The sequence below is a fragment of the Synchiropus splendidus genome, chromosome 9, assembly GCF_027744825.2.
Source record: "Synchiropus splendidus isolate RoL2022-P1 chromosome 9, RoL_Sspl_1.0, whole genome shotgun sequence".
Taxonomy (NCBI): Eukaryota; Metazoa; Chordata; class Actinopteri; order Syngnathiformes; family Callionymidae; genus Synchiropus; species Synchiropus splendidus.
In genome coordinates this window covers 21446877-21467178 of record NC_071342.1, presented here as the reverse complement: position 1 = coordinate 21467178, position 20302 = coordinate 21446877, and the positions used below count along the sequence as shown (strand labels likewise).

At 47.0% G+C, this 20302-nt stretch overlaps 1 protein-coding gene across 1 annotated transcript; it reads left to right on the top strand.

The window, feature by feature from the left end:
- The first annotated feature begins 60 nt into the window (after window positions 1-60).
- Window positions 61-19940, top strand: si:ch73-105b23.6 (mucin-like protein). Its single transcript, XM_053874533.1, has 26 exons — window positions 61-124; window positions 193-328; window positions 421-688; window positions 1736-1791; window positions 2004-4085; window positions 4950-5072; window positions 7839-7972; window positions 8217-8378; window positions 8440-8610; window positions 9446-10031; window positions 10119-10268; window positions 10333-10550; window positions 12223-12298; window positions 12364-12654; window positions 12712-12948; window positions 13024-13176; window positions 13238-13416; window positions 13498-13684; window positions 15196-15315; window positions 15380-15499; window positions 16086-16106; window positions 16179-16240; window positions 16303-16489; window positions 16561-16689; window positions 16785-16920; window positions 19799-19940. Exons 3-26 carry the CDS (start codon window positions 684-686, stop codon window positions 19938-19940), a joined length of 5727 nt encoding a protein of 1908 aa, XP_053730508.1. The 5' UTR covers window positions 61-124; window positions 193-328; window positions 421-683.
- Window positions 19941-20302: the final 362 nt, after the last annotated feature.

Genomic DNA, 20302 nt, shown 5'->3' with positions numbered 1-20302 from the left:
GTTTGTCCATCTTTCACCAAATCTTTCTCCCCAAAAAAAAGAATGAACAGATGAGTCAAAACACAGGAGAGTTTTGGACTGGAGAGGGAAGCTAAAGACATATGCAACATGATGACACATGCAGGTTGTGTCCTCATATCCTGTTTACACTCCGCTCTGGAGCTCACAGCTACATTTTGATTTTTGTAATAGAAGAAACCAAAGACAGCTTTCACAAGAATCAAGTCCAAAACAAAAGAATGGAACAAATAAATAATAATTGATTTGATCAATAAGGAAGCAAAAACACAGCCTCTCTAGTGGACCCTCCTACAACTTATTCATATTTGTAAGTCCCGTTCTTCTGTGTGATGTTGTGGTAACTCAAGAAGCAAAAAGTCTAACGTCACTTACGTTCCACATAAACTCCTTGTCTACCAGGATGCAGCGAGGAGGACAAACGGACGCCTCGGGGAACATCCATTGTATGAGCGCTGACGCCTCACCTGGGGAATATGGGTGTTCCCCTTCCCAGAGGTTTACAGTGTCAGGGCAGTATAGTGGGGGGGTAGGGGAGGAGATGCTCCCGGGTGGAGACGTCGGTTGACCACACGGATGAGGCTGGGAGACCACAGACATTCAGCGCCAGAACTGAGAGCCAGATCCAGAGGAGGGGAGTCCAGAACCACCAGGAAGGGGCAAATATGTGGTGAGAGACTTTTCTCTGTTTACTATGTGGATATGAGTAGCCGTGTCTCTCATTCTGATAGACTGTTGTAGTGAATTACTTTTAGAGATCATTTTCAAAAGATTGCAGGGACGTTACATATGACAAAAAATAGTATATACTAGTACACAACCTGGTGATTTATGTCGTCCTGGTTCAATGAGAAGCAGCGGGGTTGTGTGTTACCCAACCACATATATAACAAGACATAACAAAATACCCGACACTGAAGTCTGACAGCATTTTAAACCATTGTCTCTTGAAGTACAACAACTTTTAAGACCTACTTCTGCATTTATTTCCTTGGTCTAACTTTGCGTAGCTTAGCATTGTTGGCTAATACAGTTTATTCTGTGAAATATTGTCATACAGAGAACTACATTGTGTCTATTTAAGCTTGACAACAATGCAACCATTTTCTAGATTCGTATCTTGCATAGTTATCATACGTATTAAATCAGAATATGATACAATGCAACCTTGTCGTCGTGGCTAATGTTTGCTGTCATCCACATCTCCATCAGTTGTAAATGTATATGAGCGCCCAGATTACTTCTCTCTGTTTCTATCTGGAACATTCTAGTATTCACACAAAAGGCCCACATGGCCAAGAGGGATGTTGACATCGAGACGGTAACACAACCAGACAAGAGGTGGACTCTCAGTCGTCGAATCAGACTGAGCTTCAACAGGCTTTACTTAGGCTCAAGAACAACTAAACTACGACAGTTTGACTATTTGTAACTCAAAATATGGGCATTTAAGATACAAAAAACAATGCTAAAACTATAGCAAGAATCAAAATATTGGTGAAAGTTTATAATAATCTCAACTGAAATTGTGTTCCAAACATGTATTTACCTCAGTCTGATGTCTGATGTCAGTCTGGTGAAGGGATTATGTGTCTGAGGAAGTACTGTAGTACTGTGCCTTTGTGTGTGATGTCCAGGTGTCCACCTCTTCTTGCCCAAAGTAGCTGGCACAATGTGTTGAAGAGACTCACAATGATCCAAGCTGATGTCCTTGCAGGTTCCGCCTCCTCTGGCTGGGGTGTCTGCTTGCAGCGGTGAAGTACTGCAGTTCAGGTGAGGTGTCACTTTGTTGACGCGCCAGTATTCATAAGTAATTCCAACGTGAACAATACAATCAAAAACATTTTTTTAAAAACTCAAATCGTTGCCTGTACTCTTTAGAGTGGCCTAGTGTCTCGCAGAAAATGAAGAGATGTATTTTTCTGGAATAATTGTTTTGAAGTTTTATGAGCAAAGTAATCGTTAAGATTCATCTTCACCTTCAGTGGCAGATCTGGAGGAATGCGTGGCGGCCGGGATCAAGTGTCATCCGAAGGCTGACTGTCTGAAGGCCCAGAGCAACTTCACCTGTGCGTGTGGGATGGGTTACCAGGGGGACGGTCTGGACTGCAGCGACATCGACGAGTGTCTCAGCGGCCTGCACAGCTGCCACCCGAAGGCGCGCTGCAACAACACCCTGGGCAGCTACACCTGCGTATGTCTCAATGGGTTCGTCGGCAACGGCAACGAATGCCAGGATGTCGATGAGTGCCAAAAAGAAAATGGGGGCTGTCATCCCAGTGCTCTCTGTACCAACGTTGAGGGCGGGAGAAAGTGCAAGTGTAAAGGCGGCTACACGGGCGACGGCTTCCAGTGTGCCGACATAAATGAGTGTGACAGCCCGAGAACTTGCCACTGGTTTGCCACTTGCACCAACAACCTTGGATCTTATGTTTGCACATGTAACGCCGGCTATAAAGGGAACGGGAATTACCTGTGCCTGGACGTCGACGAGTGCTCGGAGACTCCACGTGTGTGTTCCTCCTCACTCGGATACAAAGGCTGTAAGAATCTACCGGGAACGTACCGCTGCACCTGCAATACTGGTTTTGAGAGCAACGGGCAAAACTGCGTAGATATCGACGAGTGTGCCGACAACATCTGCAGCCTGTACGCAGACTGTACCAACACCATGGGCTCGTACCGCTGTATATGCCACAGCGGGTTCGTGGGAAACGGCTTGACGTGTGCAGACATAAATGAATGCACTCTGGACAACTCGTGTGATCCAAAAGCCCTCTGCATCAACAGGCTGGGCAGCTACGAGTGCTCGTGTTTGCAGGGTTATGTAGGAGATGGACGCGAGTGTCAGGACATAGACGAGTGCCTGTCGCAGACCATCTGCCCCTCCACAACTACCTGTGTCAACACCGGAGGGGCGTTTTACTGCGACTGTGGCAACGGATACATCTTCAACAACTCCAGGTGCCAGGACCTGGACGAGTGCGCCGCTGGCCTTTGCAGCCCCTTCGCGAACTGTAACAACAGTCCTGGCACATTCTCCTGTCAGTGTGCCACGGGTTATAGCGGAGACGGCTTCTCTTGTGAGGACATTGATGAGTGTTCTTTGACTCAGCAATGTCACTCCAATGCTGTGTGCCTCAACCTGCCGGGCACCTTCAACTGCACCTGCTTGGTGGGTTATTCTGGAGACGGCTTCTCCCAGTGTGGCGATATTAACGAATGCCAGGTGGATAACGGAGGCTGCCGAAACAAGGCTGAATGCATCAACAGCCAGGGTTCTTTCTCATGCCTGTGCCAATCCGGCTTTGTCCTTGTCAACCAGACATACTGCCAGGACGTGGACGAATGCGAGAACCTGGATAATCCATGTGAGGTGAACGAAGAATGCAAGAACACTGATGGGTCTTACGAGTGTCCCTGCCAGGTTGGATACTATCGTCCCGCCTCCAACATGGGCTGCTTTGACATCGACGAGTGCAAAAACGATCCGTGCCATGTGAACGCAACATGTCTGAACACAGTTGGCACACACACTTGCACGTGCAATCGAGGGTTCGCAGCTAACGGCAGCTCGTGTGTGGATATAGACGAGTGTCTACTGAACGATATTTGCCACCCACACGCTCTTTGCGTGAACTTCGTCGGGGACTTCCTCTGCTCATGCCAGCAGGGTTTCAGCGGCGACGGCTTCTCCTGTGAGGACATCAACGAATGTTCCCTCTCCGACCCAGAATGCCCAGATTTCTCCAAGTGTGTCAACTCCCCTGGTGCATATGTCTGCTCCTGTCTCAACGGCACCATAGCCCTCAATGACTCATGTGTCTCTCCGGTCCGACTCTGTGACCCTGTATGTCATCCTCACGGCCTGTGCCACCTCTCGCCTGCTGGGTACCAGTGTGTGTGCGACCTGGGCTATGTGGGAGATGGACTTACCTGCTCAGACATCGATGAGTGCCAGAAGGAGGGCATTTGCACGCAAAATGACACGGAATGTCTGAACGTCCCTGGGTCGTTTTCCTGCGTGTGCAAACAAGGATATTCACTAAATGGGACCCAGTGTGAAGGTAAAACAACACTTGAGTTTGACCTTATGTTGCGGTTCATTCAAAAACATGACTTGCAGATCGCTGTCGTGAAAGTAGCGAGTGTTGGGAAATGATCTGAATTCCCTTAAGTGACGTAGGTAAAGCTGCAATGTTTTGAAACTGGGTCCCAGAGTGGACACATTTGAACGGCTTGATAGTCTGTACAACCAACTCCACCAACAGTGTTTTTTCAATGATATATTATAGTTTGATATCACAATTTTGAAAGGCTGTAGCTTGAAAATGGTTTGAAATGAAGGCAAACTACAAACAGAAAAAATCCTCAGTGTGACGCAAAGTTTGGGATAGATAGCAAGAATCTTCATTTGAATATCAACTCAAGTGGCTCATGCACTTCATTGCCGTATGACACTCACTTCCCTTTCATGATGTTCGGTGAACAAAGAAGCTGAAATGAGGGAAACAGTGAAACAGAGCCAATCATACCAGTTCCATCTCTTCAACAGGAACTTGGGTTCACACAGTTCCCAGCGCACAAACCTGCCCATTGTTGAGTGGCATTCAGTCATTGTGATAGAAGTCAAGTGCTTCACAACTGGGATGTGTAGGCGATGGAAGAGTTCCCCACAGATTCAGTGATAGTAAAAGGTCAAGCATCAGACCTGGTGCAGCCTGCTGTGAGGAAACACCAAACGGTTGATCTTAAGAGTCCTGTCACTGTAAATCATAAAAAAAAAAGTTGATATGCTTATTGGTTTCATGTCCTTCGTCTCGTCACAGTTTGGTAAATCGGTATATTCGCATGAGTGATTGAACTCATGGCCATCTTGAAACATTTAGCAACAAACCTTGAATGCTTGCTTTCCCTTCTCTCTGTTCTAGATGTCAACGAATGTGAGTCGGGCCAACATGAGTGCAGTGAATTCGCCCAGTGTGTCAACAGTGAGGGCGGCCACTCCTGCTTCTGCCTGAGCGGCTTCATCGGTGATGGCAGGAACTGCTCCGGTAGGTGCCTCTTCCCAGCTGGTCCACCACTCTCCATCAACTTGACTGTCTTGTGAGCTTTCTTCAGCGTCGTTTGGGGCTGTTTCCCTGACACTGTCCCATTTTGGATGAATTATAGACATTGATGAATGCCAGGTCCAAAACGGCGGATGCCATCAAGCTGCCAGCTGCATGAACACCCCCGGATCGTTTGGTTGTGCCTGTCCTCGGGGCATGACGGGCGACGGCTTTCGGTGTCAAGATGTTGATGAATGTGCAGAAAATTCTACGATGCCTCAGAACTGCAGCGACCAAGCTGTGTGCCACAACACGGACGGGTCCTACGTCTGCAAGTGCTGGGGTGGATACCAGGGGGACGGCATGTACTGCAAAGATATAGACGAATGTTTGGTGGAGACTACGTGCCACAGCAACATGACATGCAGCAACACCCCTGGATCCTACAACTGCTCATGTGTCGTCGGCCTGGAGTACGATCAGGGCACCTGCGTGAGTCAAGCCGACTGCCGCCATGTTGAATCTGGCTGCCACCTTTTGGCTGACTGTGTCACACATCAAGGTTCCTTCTACTGCCAGTGCAGGGAAGGATACCAAGGCAGCGGCAAAGACTGCTGGGATGTAGATGAATGCACCGCAGCCGACTTTAACGTCTGCCCTTCCTTTTCACGTTGCCTCAACACGAACGGTTCTTACTTGTGCGACTGCTTTGAGGGATTCACTGACAATGGGACGCACTGTGAAGACGTGGATGAATGTGCAGCAGGAAACTTTACCTGTCCTGACAACAGCACTTGTACCAATGCAGAGGGGAGTTACAACTGCACCTGTGACCCCGGCTTCTCAGGAAAGGATGACCTTTGTTTGGACATAGACGAGTGTTCACTCGATCTCATCCAGTGTCCAAATTCCTCGAGCTGCCTCAACACAATGGGGTCTGTCTTCTGCGAATGCTGGGAAGGTTACCAAAGAAATGGAACTGACTGTGAGGACATCAACGAATGTCTGCTCAACTCCACCTGTCCAGAGCACAGCACATGCTTGAACGTGAGAGGGAGCTACCAGTGTGATTGTATTCCCGGCTTCTCCATGGAACAGGATCTTTGTTTGGATGTTGACGAATGCAACGGCACGGAGAGTCTCTGCTTCAATGGAACATGCATGAATTCAGTTGGCTCATATTACTGCGAGTGCGTCAGTGGATTTCGGAGTAATGGCACAGAGTGTGTGGATGTCGATGAGTGCTCGGGCCTCTGGAATGCCTCGGTGTGTCAGGCGCACGCCACTTGTGTCAATGCTCCCGGGTCCTTCCACTGTCCCTGTAACGCTGGCTTTGTTCTCAATAGTACACAGTGTCAGGATATCGACGAGTGCCTTGATCCAACCAGCAACCCGTGTCCAGAGAACTCTGTGTGCAACAACATCGAGGGTTCCTTCCAGTGTAAGTGCTCTGCCGGATATACGGCTGCTGCAGGGGGCTGTGAGGACATCAACGAATGTGAGTTCAACACCACCTGCCGCTTGGACCAGGTGTGCGCAAACCTTCCTGGAAGTCACAACTGCTCCTGTGCGGAGGGTTACCATGAAGAGAACCAAACTTGCGTGGACACAAATGAGTGCGACAGTTCCCCTTGTCATGCAATAGCTACTTGTTGGAATGCCCCAGCCACCTACTCCTGTCAGTGCCCTTTGGGCTTCGCTGGCAATGGCCTGTGGTGTGAAGATGTGGACGAATGCACGGCTCTGACCAAACCGTGCCATCCTCAGGCGCGCTGCCACAACACCCCTGGATCTTTCTTGTGCGTGTGTAACCCTGGCTACCTGAGTGTCGGGTCTCTCTGCGTAGACTTTGACGAGTGCCAACAGACAAACGGGCCGTGCCATTCTGCTGCCGCTTGTTCTAACACGGTTGGAGGTTTTACCTGCTCCTGTGGCCAAGGCTGGATTCCAACAAGGGACAACGGCATCGGAGAATTGGGATGCTTCGACTTTGATGAGTGCTTGTCCCCTGGAACATGTCCTGGACAAATGGCTTGTACAAATCTGCCTGGAACTTACACCTGCTCCTGCCCAGAGAACAGCCCAGTGTGCCGGGAGATGAGTGAAGAGGGTTAGCTATGGCATGATTTTCTGTTGGTGTTATGTGATAGGACATGCCCTCTGGGAGTAATACAGTCTGAGGGAGCTGTCACAACAACTGCATTAGAAACAAACTTGTAGAGTACTTCACTTTACATCATGTCCTCATGTGTTTTTTGAGGGGTCATTACTGTCATTTCAGAACAATTTTTAGCATATTTAGCTTATGGAACAATATATCATTAATCTTTGAATGAGGTCATGAACTTAAATATAAGGAACAGTAGAAGTTTTAACAAAATCTACTGACTGGAGTATCCAACTAAGAGACTGAACAAAGGTTTAGATTTTGCAGTAGAAGGATTATTTAAAAGTATTTTTCTTATTTTATATTTTTCTTTTCTGATTTTTTATTGTATTTTTCTTCTTAGTATAAAGACAAACAATGCTAAGATAATGTCAACAGTACAGGAACAATAATTGGTTTTAGCTTAGATGAGGCTTCCTGTCTTCAAAAGTTTTTCATTCAGAATTGTACTTTTTTATTTGTTTATTCAGCTGAATATAGCGGTATGCTAGTTAGCATCCTGCACTGGAATGATTCACAGAATATGACCATGCTTTTAAAATGCCATGATAAATGTATCTTTTAAAACTTGGTGGTTTCAACTGAACTTTCTTCTCCAACAGAGAGTACCTTGTTCCCCTTCGGAGCCGAGTTGGGCGATGAAGAGCTGAGGCTGGATGCAGCAGACGGCTACTCCCCGTACATCCAACCCCCGATGGGCTTTCCTTTCCTGGGACTGTTGTACTACAGAATATATGTGAGTCGTCTCACTGAGGTGTGACCTGTTTAACACTGTCTAGACGAAGGTATCTGCATTAGCTGAGCTAAAACTGAACTGCAGACGGACTTTTCTTTGGTTGATGTTGCCATGATCATAGTTATCACAGGCCGACTGTGATGTCATCTATGACCCAGATCATAATGTCGCCCCTAAGTCTTCTCTCCAATGTTTTCTCCTGATGAATAAATCCATGTTAACACAGTCATTCAATTCCCCCCAGTTCACTGACAACGGCCTCGTCCAGTTCCAGTCCCTCTCTGAGAACGAGCAGCTGTTGTATCCCACGCCGCCGTCCGGCGGTTTCCCAGATGACTCCCAGCTTCTGGCTGCGTTCTGGGATGATGCTGATGTCACACACGGGGATGGACGGCTCCTCTACCAGGTGGCCTTCGACCTGTCGAGAACTCAGCTCATCGTTTGGGTCTAACAAGTCCTCTCCTCAGGAGTACCATGAGAAAGACCAGACCAACGTTTACACCCAACTCGTGTTCAATCGCACAACCCACGATGTGGCCAAGTTCTTGGGGGAGTCCACTTTTAGACCTCGCTGGATCCTCAAGATCACCTGGGACCGAGTGCTGCCGGTGTCGTACCAGAAGACCAATTACTCAGAGGTCAGCGACAACATTTTACAGAACTATTTACACATTATGGGATGTGTGTGATCAGAGCCAGCAAGTTACATGTCTGTGTTAAAGATTGTCGTGAACTAAAACGGTTTTACTTAGGTGTTCAAAGTACTGTTCTGAATAATAATAATAATAACAATAATAATTATTATTATTGTTATTATTGTTGTTGTTGTTGTTGTTGTCATCAAAAACCTATATTCGTTTTGTTTGTAAACGTTTCTTCTATTCATTTTCATTCAGTACTTCATTCAGTACTGTAATATTCAAATAATTCTATGATTAGTAATCCATTTCTGGTGGGACTTATGAAGAATTTTGGATTGGATTGCACTGCCTTTATTCGTCTTAAACTTTTTAAAACTGTGCGCTGCAGCATTTCGAAATGTTCCTGTTATTAATGATGTCATTGGTTTAGATGCAAAGAAGGGGAAGGAAAAAGGTTTTTCGTGGGTTTATGACACTAAAAGATTGTTGTACTCGAGCAGCACCTTGTGGTCTTTTCTAATATTGCAAGCCAAAATGCTTTAAATAACATTCTACGATACCCACAGAGGGGAAATTCGAATTACTTCAGGATAAAAGGTTCTTATACCGGACTGAAGATTATTTAAAAAATATACATCATGATTATTATTAATATTATTATTATTATTTTATTAGTACGACCGAAACTGACTTTTTTTCTTTAATATATTTTACATTACATTAATTTATTAATGACTATCAATTTTACATGTATGTTCTGGGTGTAATATGTCAATTTAAATATTAATATATATTTTGGAATTTATGTTTATTTATGTTGTCTTGCTTACAGACCAACACCTTCCAGTGTATTCTGACCACAGACGGCATTCACTCTTTTGCCTTCTTGCTGTATGGAGACATGAAGTGGGGCGAGGGTCAGCGACAGAGCCACGACGCTCTCATTGGCTTCACGGATGGAAAGTTCACACACAAGGAGCCCACGGTCCCTCCTGGCAACTTATTCGGCCCCGGAGGACGCTACAGACCACAGGAAGTGGAGGGGACTCTGGGGAAGCTTGGCCAACTGGTGTACGATCTGACTGGGCCGCAAGGTTCCGACATGGATCCAGGGGTCATGTGCCAGTCATGGGCCTCGAAGGAGCCCGACCCCTCGGTGTGGACCACCGCTCTCCCTTCCTGTCCCTGCACGCGCACCCAGGCCCTGGAAGACCTCTCGTTCATGCAGGACACCTCAGATCCTGGACCCAAGGTGAAGGCACTGAGAGGTCTTCGGTGGGGCGGCACTGGAGGTCACATGTTCCAGTCCATTCTGGCCAACCAACACAGCTCAGGGAAGATGTGCGTGTATGACCCTGAGGGCCCCCTGCTGGCTGGATACAGTGAACGCCACTTCTTGGACTCGCATAAATATATCGGTAAGTACTGCTTACATTTTACTTAGCATACAGTATTTATTGTTTGCGGTACAATTCTTTTTTACTGTCCTTGTTGAATCTCTCTAGAGGGAGACCTGCTGCCGTTCCAGTGGTGCTGTATTGACTCAGCTCTGTGTCATCAGTACCTCAGCAAGAGGCCTGTGGACCGATGTAAAGGCTACAGCTGGACCACTCCTGAAGGATGCACCCCCACTGAGAAGGGCACTCAGGGCGTAGGTGAGAGACCACACATCCAAGACACATTTGTAGCTTTAACTCAGCCCTCTTTTCTCCCTCGCAGCAATGGTGTACGGCGCCCTGCACTTCATCACCTTCGACGGGAGCGAGTACACCTTCAAGGCTCTGGGAGAGTTTGTGATCGTACGCCTCTCCTCCTCCACCGGATCTAATATCTTCACCCTGCAAGGACAGACTGAGAGGCAGCACTCAGACGCAAAGGGGATCAGCGACGTCCCAGTGGTGGTGCGCTTGGCTGGTTTCTACCAGAGCATCGGCAAGGTCAGTGTGTGTGTGTGTGTGTGCGGAGGAGGAGGAAGTGCAAACATCAAGAAGGGAGTGTGTGTTCTCTTTACAGTCTTTCTCTGTTCTCACAGCAACACATTTTCCCCTCAGCGTGAAGCAGCACTTCACCTCTACCGACAGGAAGCTCCCTCACAAGTTTCTATTGCTTCAAAAGAGACTTTTTACTTTCATAATCTTCTATGTAGGTTAGCTCTGACTGAACTGTGGCGAGCTTTGGTCAACGTGACTTTACTTTCGAGATGAGACTTTCGAGGTCAGACACATGCTGTGGCTCAGGGATTCGTGGGTTAGCTCTACCCTGAAGAAGCTGAGATGCTGGCACCACACTTCCACAGTGGAGAAAAATGAATGTCATTGTTATATAAAGAGTTGGCTTGAGAAGTGAGCCTTGATCAGTCCAGGACCGTGTCGTCAGTTGACTTGGATATGTTCAGTGGCTACACACTGGGAGGATTGCTATGTAACTGTAGCTTAGTCACTAGTATTGTAGTCAAGTCCACTTAACCCTGAGGGGGGCTACACTTTGTCAAGACCTAGACCGGGGGTCACCAAAGGCAGCCTGCAGAGACCAAGGCAGTAGACCAGGGGCCAACCACCCACGTGCTACAAATGTGTAGCTGTGGCAGATGAGATTCACCTGAACAGCTGGTCACGTGACTTAGCGACAGTATAGCGGTTACAGCTCACCCCTGTGTGTGAGACAAGGTTGCTGGTTCGTGTCTGGCGTATGTCTCTTGTGCATGTATTTTTAAAATTCATACATTGAACCGTGATCCTCCTGGAAATATCAAGATAGAAATGTGTGCGCCATTTACTTGACTTCCATATTTTTTACGTGGCTCATGCCACCAATAATGTGGCCCCGGTCTGTGTGTGTGAGCGACGCAGCAGACTGGAGTGTCTCATCTTCTCTCCACTGAATTCAACAGACTTCACCACCATCAACAATGAATCATTGGTGAAACACATGCCACACCTTTATTCGCAGATTGAAAAAAATGATATTAATTTAAATGTTCATGTAATAACCATATTATTATGTCTGATTTTGTTTTTGTTACACCACAGGTAGTTATTGTAAAAACTGACCAATGTATTTGAGAGGAATATGATTTAGTAACTTGACACTCACAGTCATGGCCTCTGCCTCTCATCTCTGATATAAACAAGGTTCATTCATGGCCACGAAGGGAGCATTCAGGTGGTGGGTCTTCAAAAACAAACTGACTGAGACGAGACTGGGACTAAATATAACGGATTCCAAGACCAAGACCTTGAAAATGTGGTCTGGAGAATGCATTCTAATGTGGCACATGCCTCGCTCTCAAGTGAGATTCAGATGTCTGAGTCCTTGGAATACAGGACAGGAACATCAAGACCAACATTTGTGGTGTTTTGTGAGGTTTAGTGAAAGTTGTTGGACCAGACCTCTTAAAGAGACCCTCAAAAATGTTTTGTGAAAACCCTCATTGCAGACCACATGGTGATGCTTGAAGGCTACTTGAACTTGAAGGGGAAAGACTTTGTGTTGTTGAAATTTGGGAAGAATCATTGTATGGCCAGGCTGTACTGAGATAGAAGAGTCAATGCTCAAAGACAATAAAAAAAAAACAAGTGCCTAATCTCAGTCTGCCCTCGTGACTTCCAGATTGAGTGGAGGTGTGCGCAGACGGCAGATGGGCTGCAGGTTTTCGTGGATGATGTTGAAGTTCCAGTCACGATCGGTAACGGCATCTTCACATTTGGCTGGCTCACATGACTGTGTTGATCTGAACATGGATGTCTGCAGGCGTGGTGCACAGAGGAGACAGGGACTTTGCCGTGCGCTGCACCGCAGTGAACCGCTGCGCAGCCGTGTACAGCGGCGGCTTGTACGTGGCGGTGTGGAGGGTGGAAGGTCACAGACAGCTCGCATCCATCGTGGAGGTCCCTCACACGTTTTACAACCGGACCGTGGGCCTCATGGGCCTGTGGAGCTCAAACCGCTCAGATGATTTCCTGATGTCAGACGGACGGCTGCTGACCTCGACTGACCTCAACCTCCCTCCTGAGAGCAAGCTGCACGACTTCGGCCTCTCCTGTGAGTGAACGCTGTTTGGTGACCCGCGGGTGCATTGCTAACTCTGTCCGTTTCCAGGGGCAGTTCCACCTCCAGAGAGCTTGTTGTTCTCGCCACCTCCACTGGTTCCTCTGGAGCCTGTTTCCAATGAAGACCTGCTGAAGAGCATGAGTCCTGCTGTAGCGGAGGAGCTGAGAAGAACCTGCAAGGGCAACATGGAGTGTGTCCTTGACACTGCAGCAACCGGAGATCCAGACCTGGGCCTGAAGACCTTGGAGACCAAGAAGCGTTTCCAGAACTTGGCTTCGATCTACGGTGAGACTGAGAGGACGCTCTCTGACTGAGACCTTTGAGCAATAAAGCAGCATTTCTCTTGTGTTGGTGCTCCAGGCAACATGCCTCCGATCGTGACTGAACCCACCATCATCCGTGCTAAAGTCAACTTCTCAGTAGACGTTCAGATCATCGCTCAGGACCCAAACGGAGACTCCATCACCTTCTCGCTGGTGTACCCGAGACCTCCTCAGGCTTCCATCAGCAGTGGTGAGACGACGAGACTCACCACTCAAAACCTTTTCCAGCATGACCACGAGTCTCCTTCCAGGTGACGGCTACCTCACATGGAGACCCCTCAGCACCAAGCCAGTCCAGCTGACCATTAAAGTCAGTGACGAGAAGACCAGCTCTGTCTTCGTCCCCATCCTCAGGGTCTGCAACTGTCTGAACGGAGGCACCTGCCAGTACGACAGCATCACTGAGAACCACCAGAAGGGGAAGTTTCAGGTATCAATTCATGCCCATGTGTCGATGCCAGACTGCCTTTCTCTTGTTTGCCCACATCTTCTCTCATCTCCACCTTGTCAGGTTGTAGGCTGCCTCTGCACCAAAGAATTCAGCGGGAAGTTTTGCGACAAGCGCGCAGACCCATGTTACGGTCAGCCCTGCTTCAGAGGAGTGGAGTGCACGTCCCAGTCTGGAGAGTTCACCTGCGGAGAGTGTCCTGCGGGCACTGTGTCCACTGGACGACCGGGATACAAGTGTCTCAAGCACGGTCAGCTGCTCCACTGTCCTTTAGATTCCAGTCAAGGGAGGGGCCATAACCTCCCGTACACAATACACACAATCACAAGCTCGACTATGAAAATTCTGCATCTCACGATACAGTCGATAAACACACGGCTCACTCATTCCATCGGACTTGCACACATGGACATGAGGAGACAGCTCCGCAGCGTTTGACAGCCGACACCAGTGTGTGACAGTTGTGGAGAGTGTGGTGGACTATGGTTCACCATGGTAGTTTTAAATTTATTTTTTATCTTCGGAACCTTTGATCATGACGCTGGTCGACTCTGAGTCTCTGGATCCCTGTTTATTTGATGAGATGGAGTGGTCCTCATAGGTTCTCTGACACGCTCGTCTGCCTTGGTTCACATCAACACATGCAGGTCTCCCGCTGCGCTGGTGAAAACAATTGGATATTGGACGGAGCTCCGCTCCGGTATTGGCGGCAGCGTCCTCTTCCGCGTCCCCATAAGGGTTTACTGATCGCGGACACACTCTCGCAGGCAGCGCTAAAAAAAGTATGAGTGACATCTTCAATAAGGCCATGGAAAACAAGCATTTTAGGAGAGAGAATTGTGAAAAGGTTTTTCATCACACAGGACAACGGACTGACAGTTTGGATCATGATTTGGAGAATAGAATAGGACTCCATGATCATTTCTTCGCATGATTTCTAATGTTTCTTCAGTAGCATCTAGGAAATGTGTCCAGACTGCTCCATAGTTCAAGTCAACTGTTCAGAGACATGAGATACTGCAGACAGACGGCTCCATTTAACCCCTAAATAAAGCTGGCAGAGCAGCCTGTCAGACACCAGCGGCTTCTACCAGAGACCTGAAACATTGAGTTTCTCATCTCTGCACAGTTCACTGTTCTATTGAAACATCAACACATCATGATGTTGGAGACAAACTCCACTAATAAGTTCCATCATAAAACAGTTTCAAGAGCGACTGCAGTGTCTAACACATGGAAGAGAATGAACATGGATTTATCCTGATAATAATCATTATCCCCGCAATTGCATTTATCGCGATAACTTTTTTTGTCCATATCACCACAACCTATTCCAGTCTAAGCAGAAGATTGCTGACAGAAAAAAAGCCTTCAACCCCTAATTTTGTCCAGAGATTGGGTACAAGCTTCTGTCTATCCGTCTGTAGTTTCTGCTCCTCTGGGTTTGTAGCGCACAGACTTCCCTCTGTTGATCCAGAAACCTCCTCCAGTTCTCCTGGAGCAGCTCAGGGTCTGACCCAGGTACTCCCCCAACACCTCCCCAATGAGGTGAACAAGAGTTGTGGAGATGCATCTTCTCCGAGTCTCTCGTGGGTGACTGAACTTCTCCGTCTAAGAGAGAGTCCTGACACCCTGTCTTCTGGCTCAGCCCCTCCTTTTCTCAGAATTGAAATATGATGGGGAATAAAACGTTATTTATTTGTAATAAGATGCGAACATTGATGATAATCGTGAAGATAAACCATCCTTGTGTCCCCCCAGACATGTGCATGCCTCCGTTCCCCTTCCCCTGCCACAAAGACGCCGTCTGCACCAGCACCAAACAGAACTACACCTGCACATGCAAGCCGGGGTACACTGGCGACGGCCACACCTGCGGAGGTACGTGCCACGCGGCCTTCTTCCTTCTGAGCCACAGCCTTCACTTCACTTGTCCGTGCCACAGATATCGACGAGTGTTTGGACCTCTCCACCTGTCCCAACGCCAAGTTCGAGTGTGTGAACAAGCCCGGCTCGGTGGAGTGCGCCTGCAGGTACCAGGACACCAAAGACACAGACGGATGTGGTGAGTGGGTCTCAGGCACTGAACTGTGTCCTGCGCAAATTTGAATTGTTCACATTTGAATGCAGACTGCTGCGCTCGAGCATTTGAAATACAAATGCGAGTCCAACCACACCATTTTAATTTGAAGAGTTTGTTTTGAATACTTGAAATAAAAAAAAAAAACCTCTAATTTTTCATGTATCTGAGCAAACACACACACAAACTCTCTGAGCGGTCACCTGAACCATTGTGAGTGATCTGTTGCTGTCAGCTGTGGTGACAGCTGTAATAGTTTATAAGCCCTAAATACATAAAATATATATAAAAAAATACTTACAATTTCCACACATTGAGGATTGGAACATGTGTGAAATGTAAAAATAAAAAGGCAGAAATAAAAGTCTTTCAATTCTCTTTGAATTGTATTGATTCTTTACATATTTGTTCAACAGAATCATAATGTAATATATTCACAATACATATATCAAGAATCTTCCAATACAAGAAGTAAATATGTGATACTCAGCAGTGCGCAATTGCAAAAGAGTTGCTAATGTATGTTTGATTAAATTAGAATTCAGCTTTAACTGACGGCTCTTCTCCACAGGTGAATCCGCCAACCCTCCAGGTAAGACCTTCATCCAGCTTTCTTCTCCACCGCCAGCCCATACATGACCACTGAAGAGCTCTCTCTCTTCAGGTGGAAACGTCTTCAACGTCTCGGTGGGATGGAAGAAGAACAGCGCCGAAGGTCTCCAGCAGGTGAGTGTGTGTTGGCCTGCGTGTGGCGCTAAAAGTTTGACCGACACCCGTCTCCTGCTCAGATGGTCGACATCCTGTCCATGGGCTTCCAGAATAAGTTCTACAACGCGAGCAACAGGGCCCAGAGCACCACTCCGCAGCTGGCGGAGTATCTCATCAACGTGTCCACGGACACCCCGCACTGGTACATCAGGGAGTACCTGTCCCGCGTGAGCACGCACTACGACATCGGAACCATCGAGGTCAACGGTAAACTCAGCATAGCTTCTTCACCAAAGCTGATTCCAAATACTGTGAGGTGTGACTTGTGATGACTTCAGATCTGGACGAATGTGAGGCCAAAGAGGCGGCGTGTGTGCGTCCTGCGAGCTGCATCAACACCTACGGAGGCTACAGGTGTGTCTGCAACGGCACCACTGATGTGGACGAAAGCCAGTCCTGCGTGTTAGGTGAGAGAGAGAGAGGGGTCATGGGAGCCTCTTGGAGGGGCAGTGGCTCTGCACTCTGGAGGACCAAACACCCTCTTCTTCCGGTCACTTCACAGAGACAAAGAAGGCAAAGGAAGTGAAGCTGGACCTCATTCTGGGCCTGGTTCTGGGCATCGGCATCCCTCTGCTGCTCCTGCTGCTGCTGGCTGCGCTCGCCTGCTTCTACTGCTGCCGGAAATCTGTGTCCGGAGAGTGAGTGTCATATTCCAGACTGTTGTGGGGGTCGTTGCTCTTGTCTGCTCTCTGTCTCTTTGATATTTGGACCGAAACATGAGAAATGCTGAGGTGACAGATTCATGGTGGAAACCAGCCGAGGTTGATCCATGAGATGCCCGAACTTCAGGCAACTTTTCAGAGCAGTCGATGTAGTGTGAAGCGGAGCCAAGTCGGCGATACGATCTCTTCATCTGCGCCTTGGAACATCGACGAGCGATAAACCAAAACCTTATCTCACCCAACGTGAGCCCATCGCTTCATCCCTCATGTGACGTGAGCATCCGATTGGCATGATGTTGCCCTCTTCTGCATGTCATAAACTCATTGACCTTGCTCAAGTTTGTTCCCTGGAGAACGGGACTTCCTGTCTACGGCTCGTCTCATTAGAATCATTTTGCTGCGTTTTTGCAACAAAAAAAAGGATGTTAAATAAGCGGCAACCACGCAAGAGAACACAACCTCCCCCGAGGAGGCTTAAGTGTTTTTAGGTAGGTCAGTGGCTCCTCTGGTCAGGGTGAACCAGGGTTCAGGCCGGATCCACGCTGACTGCATGGAGCACTTGTTTTGTGTGGGAGCGCACAGAAGTCTCTTAGCGACGCAACCAAGGCTTCAAGTCGGGAGGAGTTTCATTCTGAGGAGTCTCATGCTGCCACAACAATTCATGTACAAGCCAAACAGGGTGAATATTATTAGTCGCGATGACCTTTGTTTGGACCTATTGTGAATTTCTGTTGAACCTAGAGCTGCTTAAACCATCTCACTGTGATACTCCGACACCTTACATTATTCAACAAGTATATTCAAATAATGACTCATAATCCAGGAACATGTATCAACCCTGTGAAGCATGAAGCATGAAACAGGTGAGGTGGTGAGGCCGAGCCTGCGGCGGCGCAGCGACGGTGGCCAGTTGGAGTCGGACCCAAACCCAACCGTTACATGCTTCTGAATAATAATTATTATCTTTATTATCCATAATAATAATCATTTTAACCCAGTTTTGCCCTGTTCATCATTTCATCAAAATAATATTTATTCAGTTTTATTCCAAGACAAACAAGAATACAGAAACACAGCGTTGTCATTGTTCGAGCAGTGACTGCTCTCTGCTTTATGGTTGGGACAGAAGCGGCGCCCCCTCTGGGTGTTGAGATGCTGCAGATCTAACGTGCTTTCTCCTCCACCCAGATGTGCAACAGACATCTAATCCAGCAGATGACTGGCCTGCTTTCTTTCCTCACTTTGCACTCGACCCTATGGATATGGCGTCATTGTGAGATTATGTAGTTAGTGAGTCTAACACACGCGCTCAGTCAAAGGACTGCGACGTGGAGCTCAGGATTACTGACTCTGACCATGCTCCAGATGTAAATATATGGATCTGATGGAGACGTACGACGAGTGTAAGTGAAACCGTAATCCTGCAAGACAGTCTGGAAAATAGTGGGATTATCGTAGGTCCAAACAGAATAGACAGATCATAATACATTTTATTATTATTGAAAGCAAAAATAAATCACTATAATCTACTGGGTTTTTTTTTTTATGGCGATGAAAGAGTACAAAAATTATCAAATAATAAATGAAAAAATATATACGAACAACCAATAATCATTCTAGAATGTCTTTCAGATACATATTTTCTGAATAAAAAATAAAAAAACTTGAGTAAATGCTATACATGCTTCTTCACAATTACTCATTTTATTTCCCTTGATGTGTTTTGCTTACTAATCTTACCTTTTTTTAAAAATCAAAAGATGAGGAGAAAAAATATTTATCATATCAAGGAGATTGTAAAACATAGATTATCAAGTATTAAGAATAAATATATAAATTAAAAAACATCATATGTTATTGTCATAAACCTTTTTTGTAAAGAATAACCGCGTGAAAAACAAATCATATCTAAAAAGATCTTCAACAGGCTCAGACAACAGAATGTTCCATCACCGTCCGTCCACACGGAGGATCTGTGCACGAGTGAATATTCATGAGCTGAATGTTCCACAACAACTGCTGCCCATGCATTTGCATAAATGACCTCAGATGATGTCTGCTGTTTGTTCACCAGGTTTATGATCTCAGTTGAAGCAGTCGAATATTAATATATTCTGATCTATATTTTCTACATTAATGCTTCAAGAGATTTGCGGTCTAATGTTCTGAACCATGAGGTTTCTCAGATGTTATAGAAAAAGTAGTGATGCAGATAGTTTGAGCAGCTTAGCCATCAAAGGGAGACTCAAAGTAGAGCCACAACTATAAGCAAAGTCAGGTTGGCTACTTGGGTTCAGCTAAGAATGAAGTCTGGGCCTCTTTATTTCGACTGCTGCCCCTGCAACCCGACCACGGATGGAGTGGGTAGAAGGTTAGAAAGGAAATTTGAAAAAAATGCATCCACAAGAAACATCTCGGTCTCAAATAACATGAACAAAAAACGAATGTCAAAGTACGGTTGATATTGAAGAATGAACAAAACTTGAATGAAATGAATGGTCTGGTCCAAACAGTGATCCGAATCACTCCCAAAATGAATCATTTCTTCCTTGACTGTTCCTCTTCTTTTCTTCATCCAAATCCGCCCATAACTTTTGAACACAAACAACTCGACAGCATCGAAAACCTGCTTGTTGGAGGCAATGATATCACAAAAAGAAAGTTAGCCAAAAAAGGAAGCCGCTGGAAAGCGTTGGTAAAGAGTGCTGAAATGTTTGCTGTCACGTGGTGAAGCTGTGGCCTGCGTATTGCTGTGTGATAGACGGGACATTTACTGTAGGTCAATAATATGGGACTCCTGGAAGCTTAACTCTAGCGATCTGATGTCCGGTTATGATTTCTCTCCTGTCATCAGTCTGCCGTACCTGCTGCCGGACCACCCGCAGGACCAGTACACCCAGCCCCCCTTCAACTACGCAGACCCTGCCCTGCACTACTTCACCCACAGCAGCCCACGGGTCATCGACAACATCACACCGCGGCAACGTCCCAGATGACGTCAAGAACTCTTATTTATGATCCCGAATAAACAAGTCCTGAAACCACAGTCCCTCAGCGAGTCAATCTTTCCCCGTCCTCCCCGCTGAAAGACGAGCTGCCAAGTTGGATGGGGAAGTTTCTTTTTTTTTTTTTGGCGCTCGCACTGTTTACTGCCAGAGTCTGACCCAGCAGAAGCGAACAATCTCTTGGCTGATGGGAACAAAAACACTGCAGTGGTCTTTAGTTTCCAGCTGATTCTGGGCCAACAGACTTTCTGATCCCAGCATTAGCTGGCGATAGAGGACCCGGTGTCAGACTGCTGACTTGAACTTCTGTTTACAGCGTGGGGCTCCTTCCAGTCCGAGGTGATTGTCATGGT

Coding starts and splice junctions, on each gene's coding strand:
- si:ch73-105b23.6 (XM_053874533.1), top strand. Junction 1,792..2,003: donor GGTGAAGTACTGCAGTTCAG/GTGAGGTGTCAC, acceptor CTTCACCTTCAG/TGGCAGATCTGGAGGAATGC. Junction 7,973..8,216: donor TGTTGTACTACAGAATATAT/GTGAGTCGTCTC, acceptor AATTCCCCCCAG/TTCACTGACAACGGCCTCGT.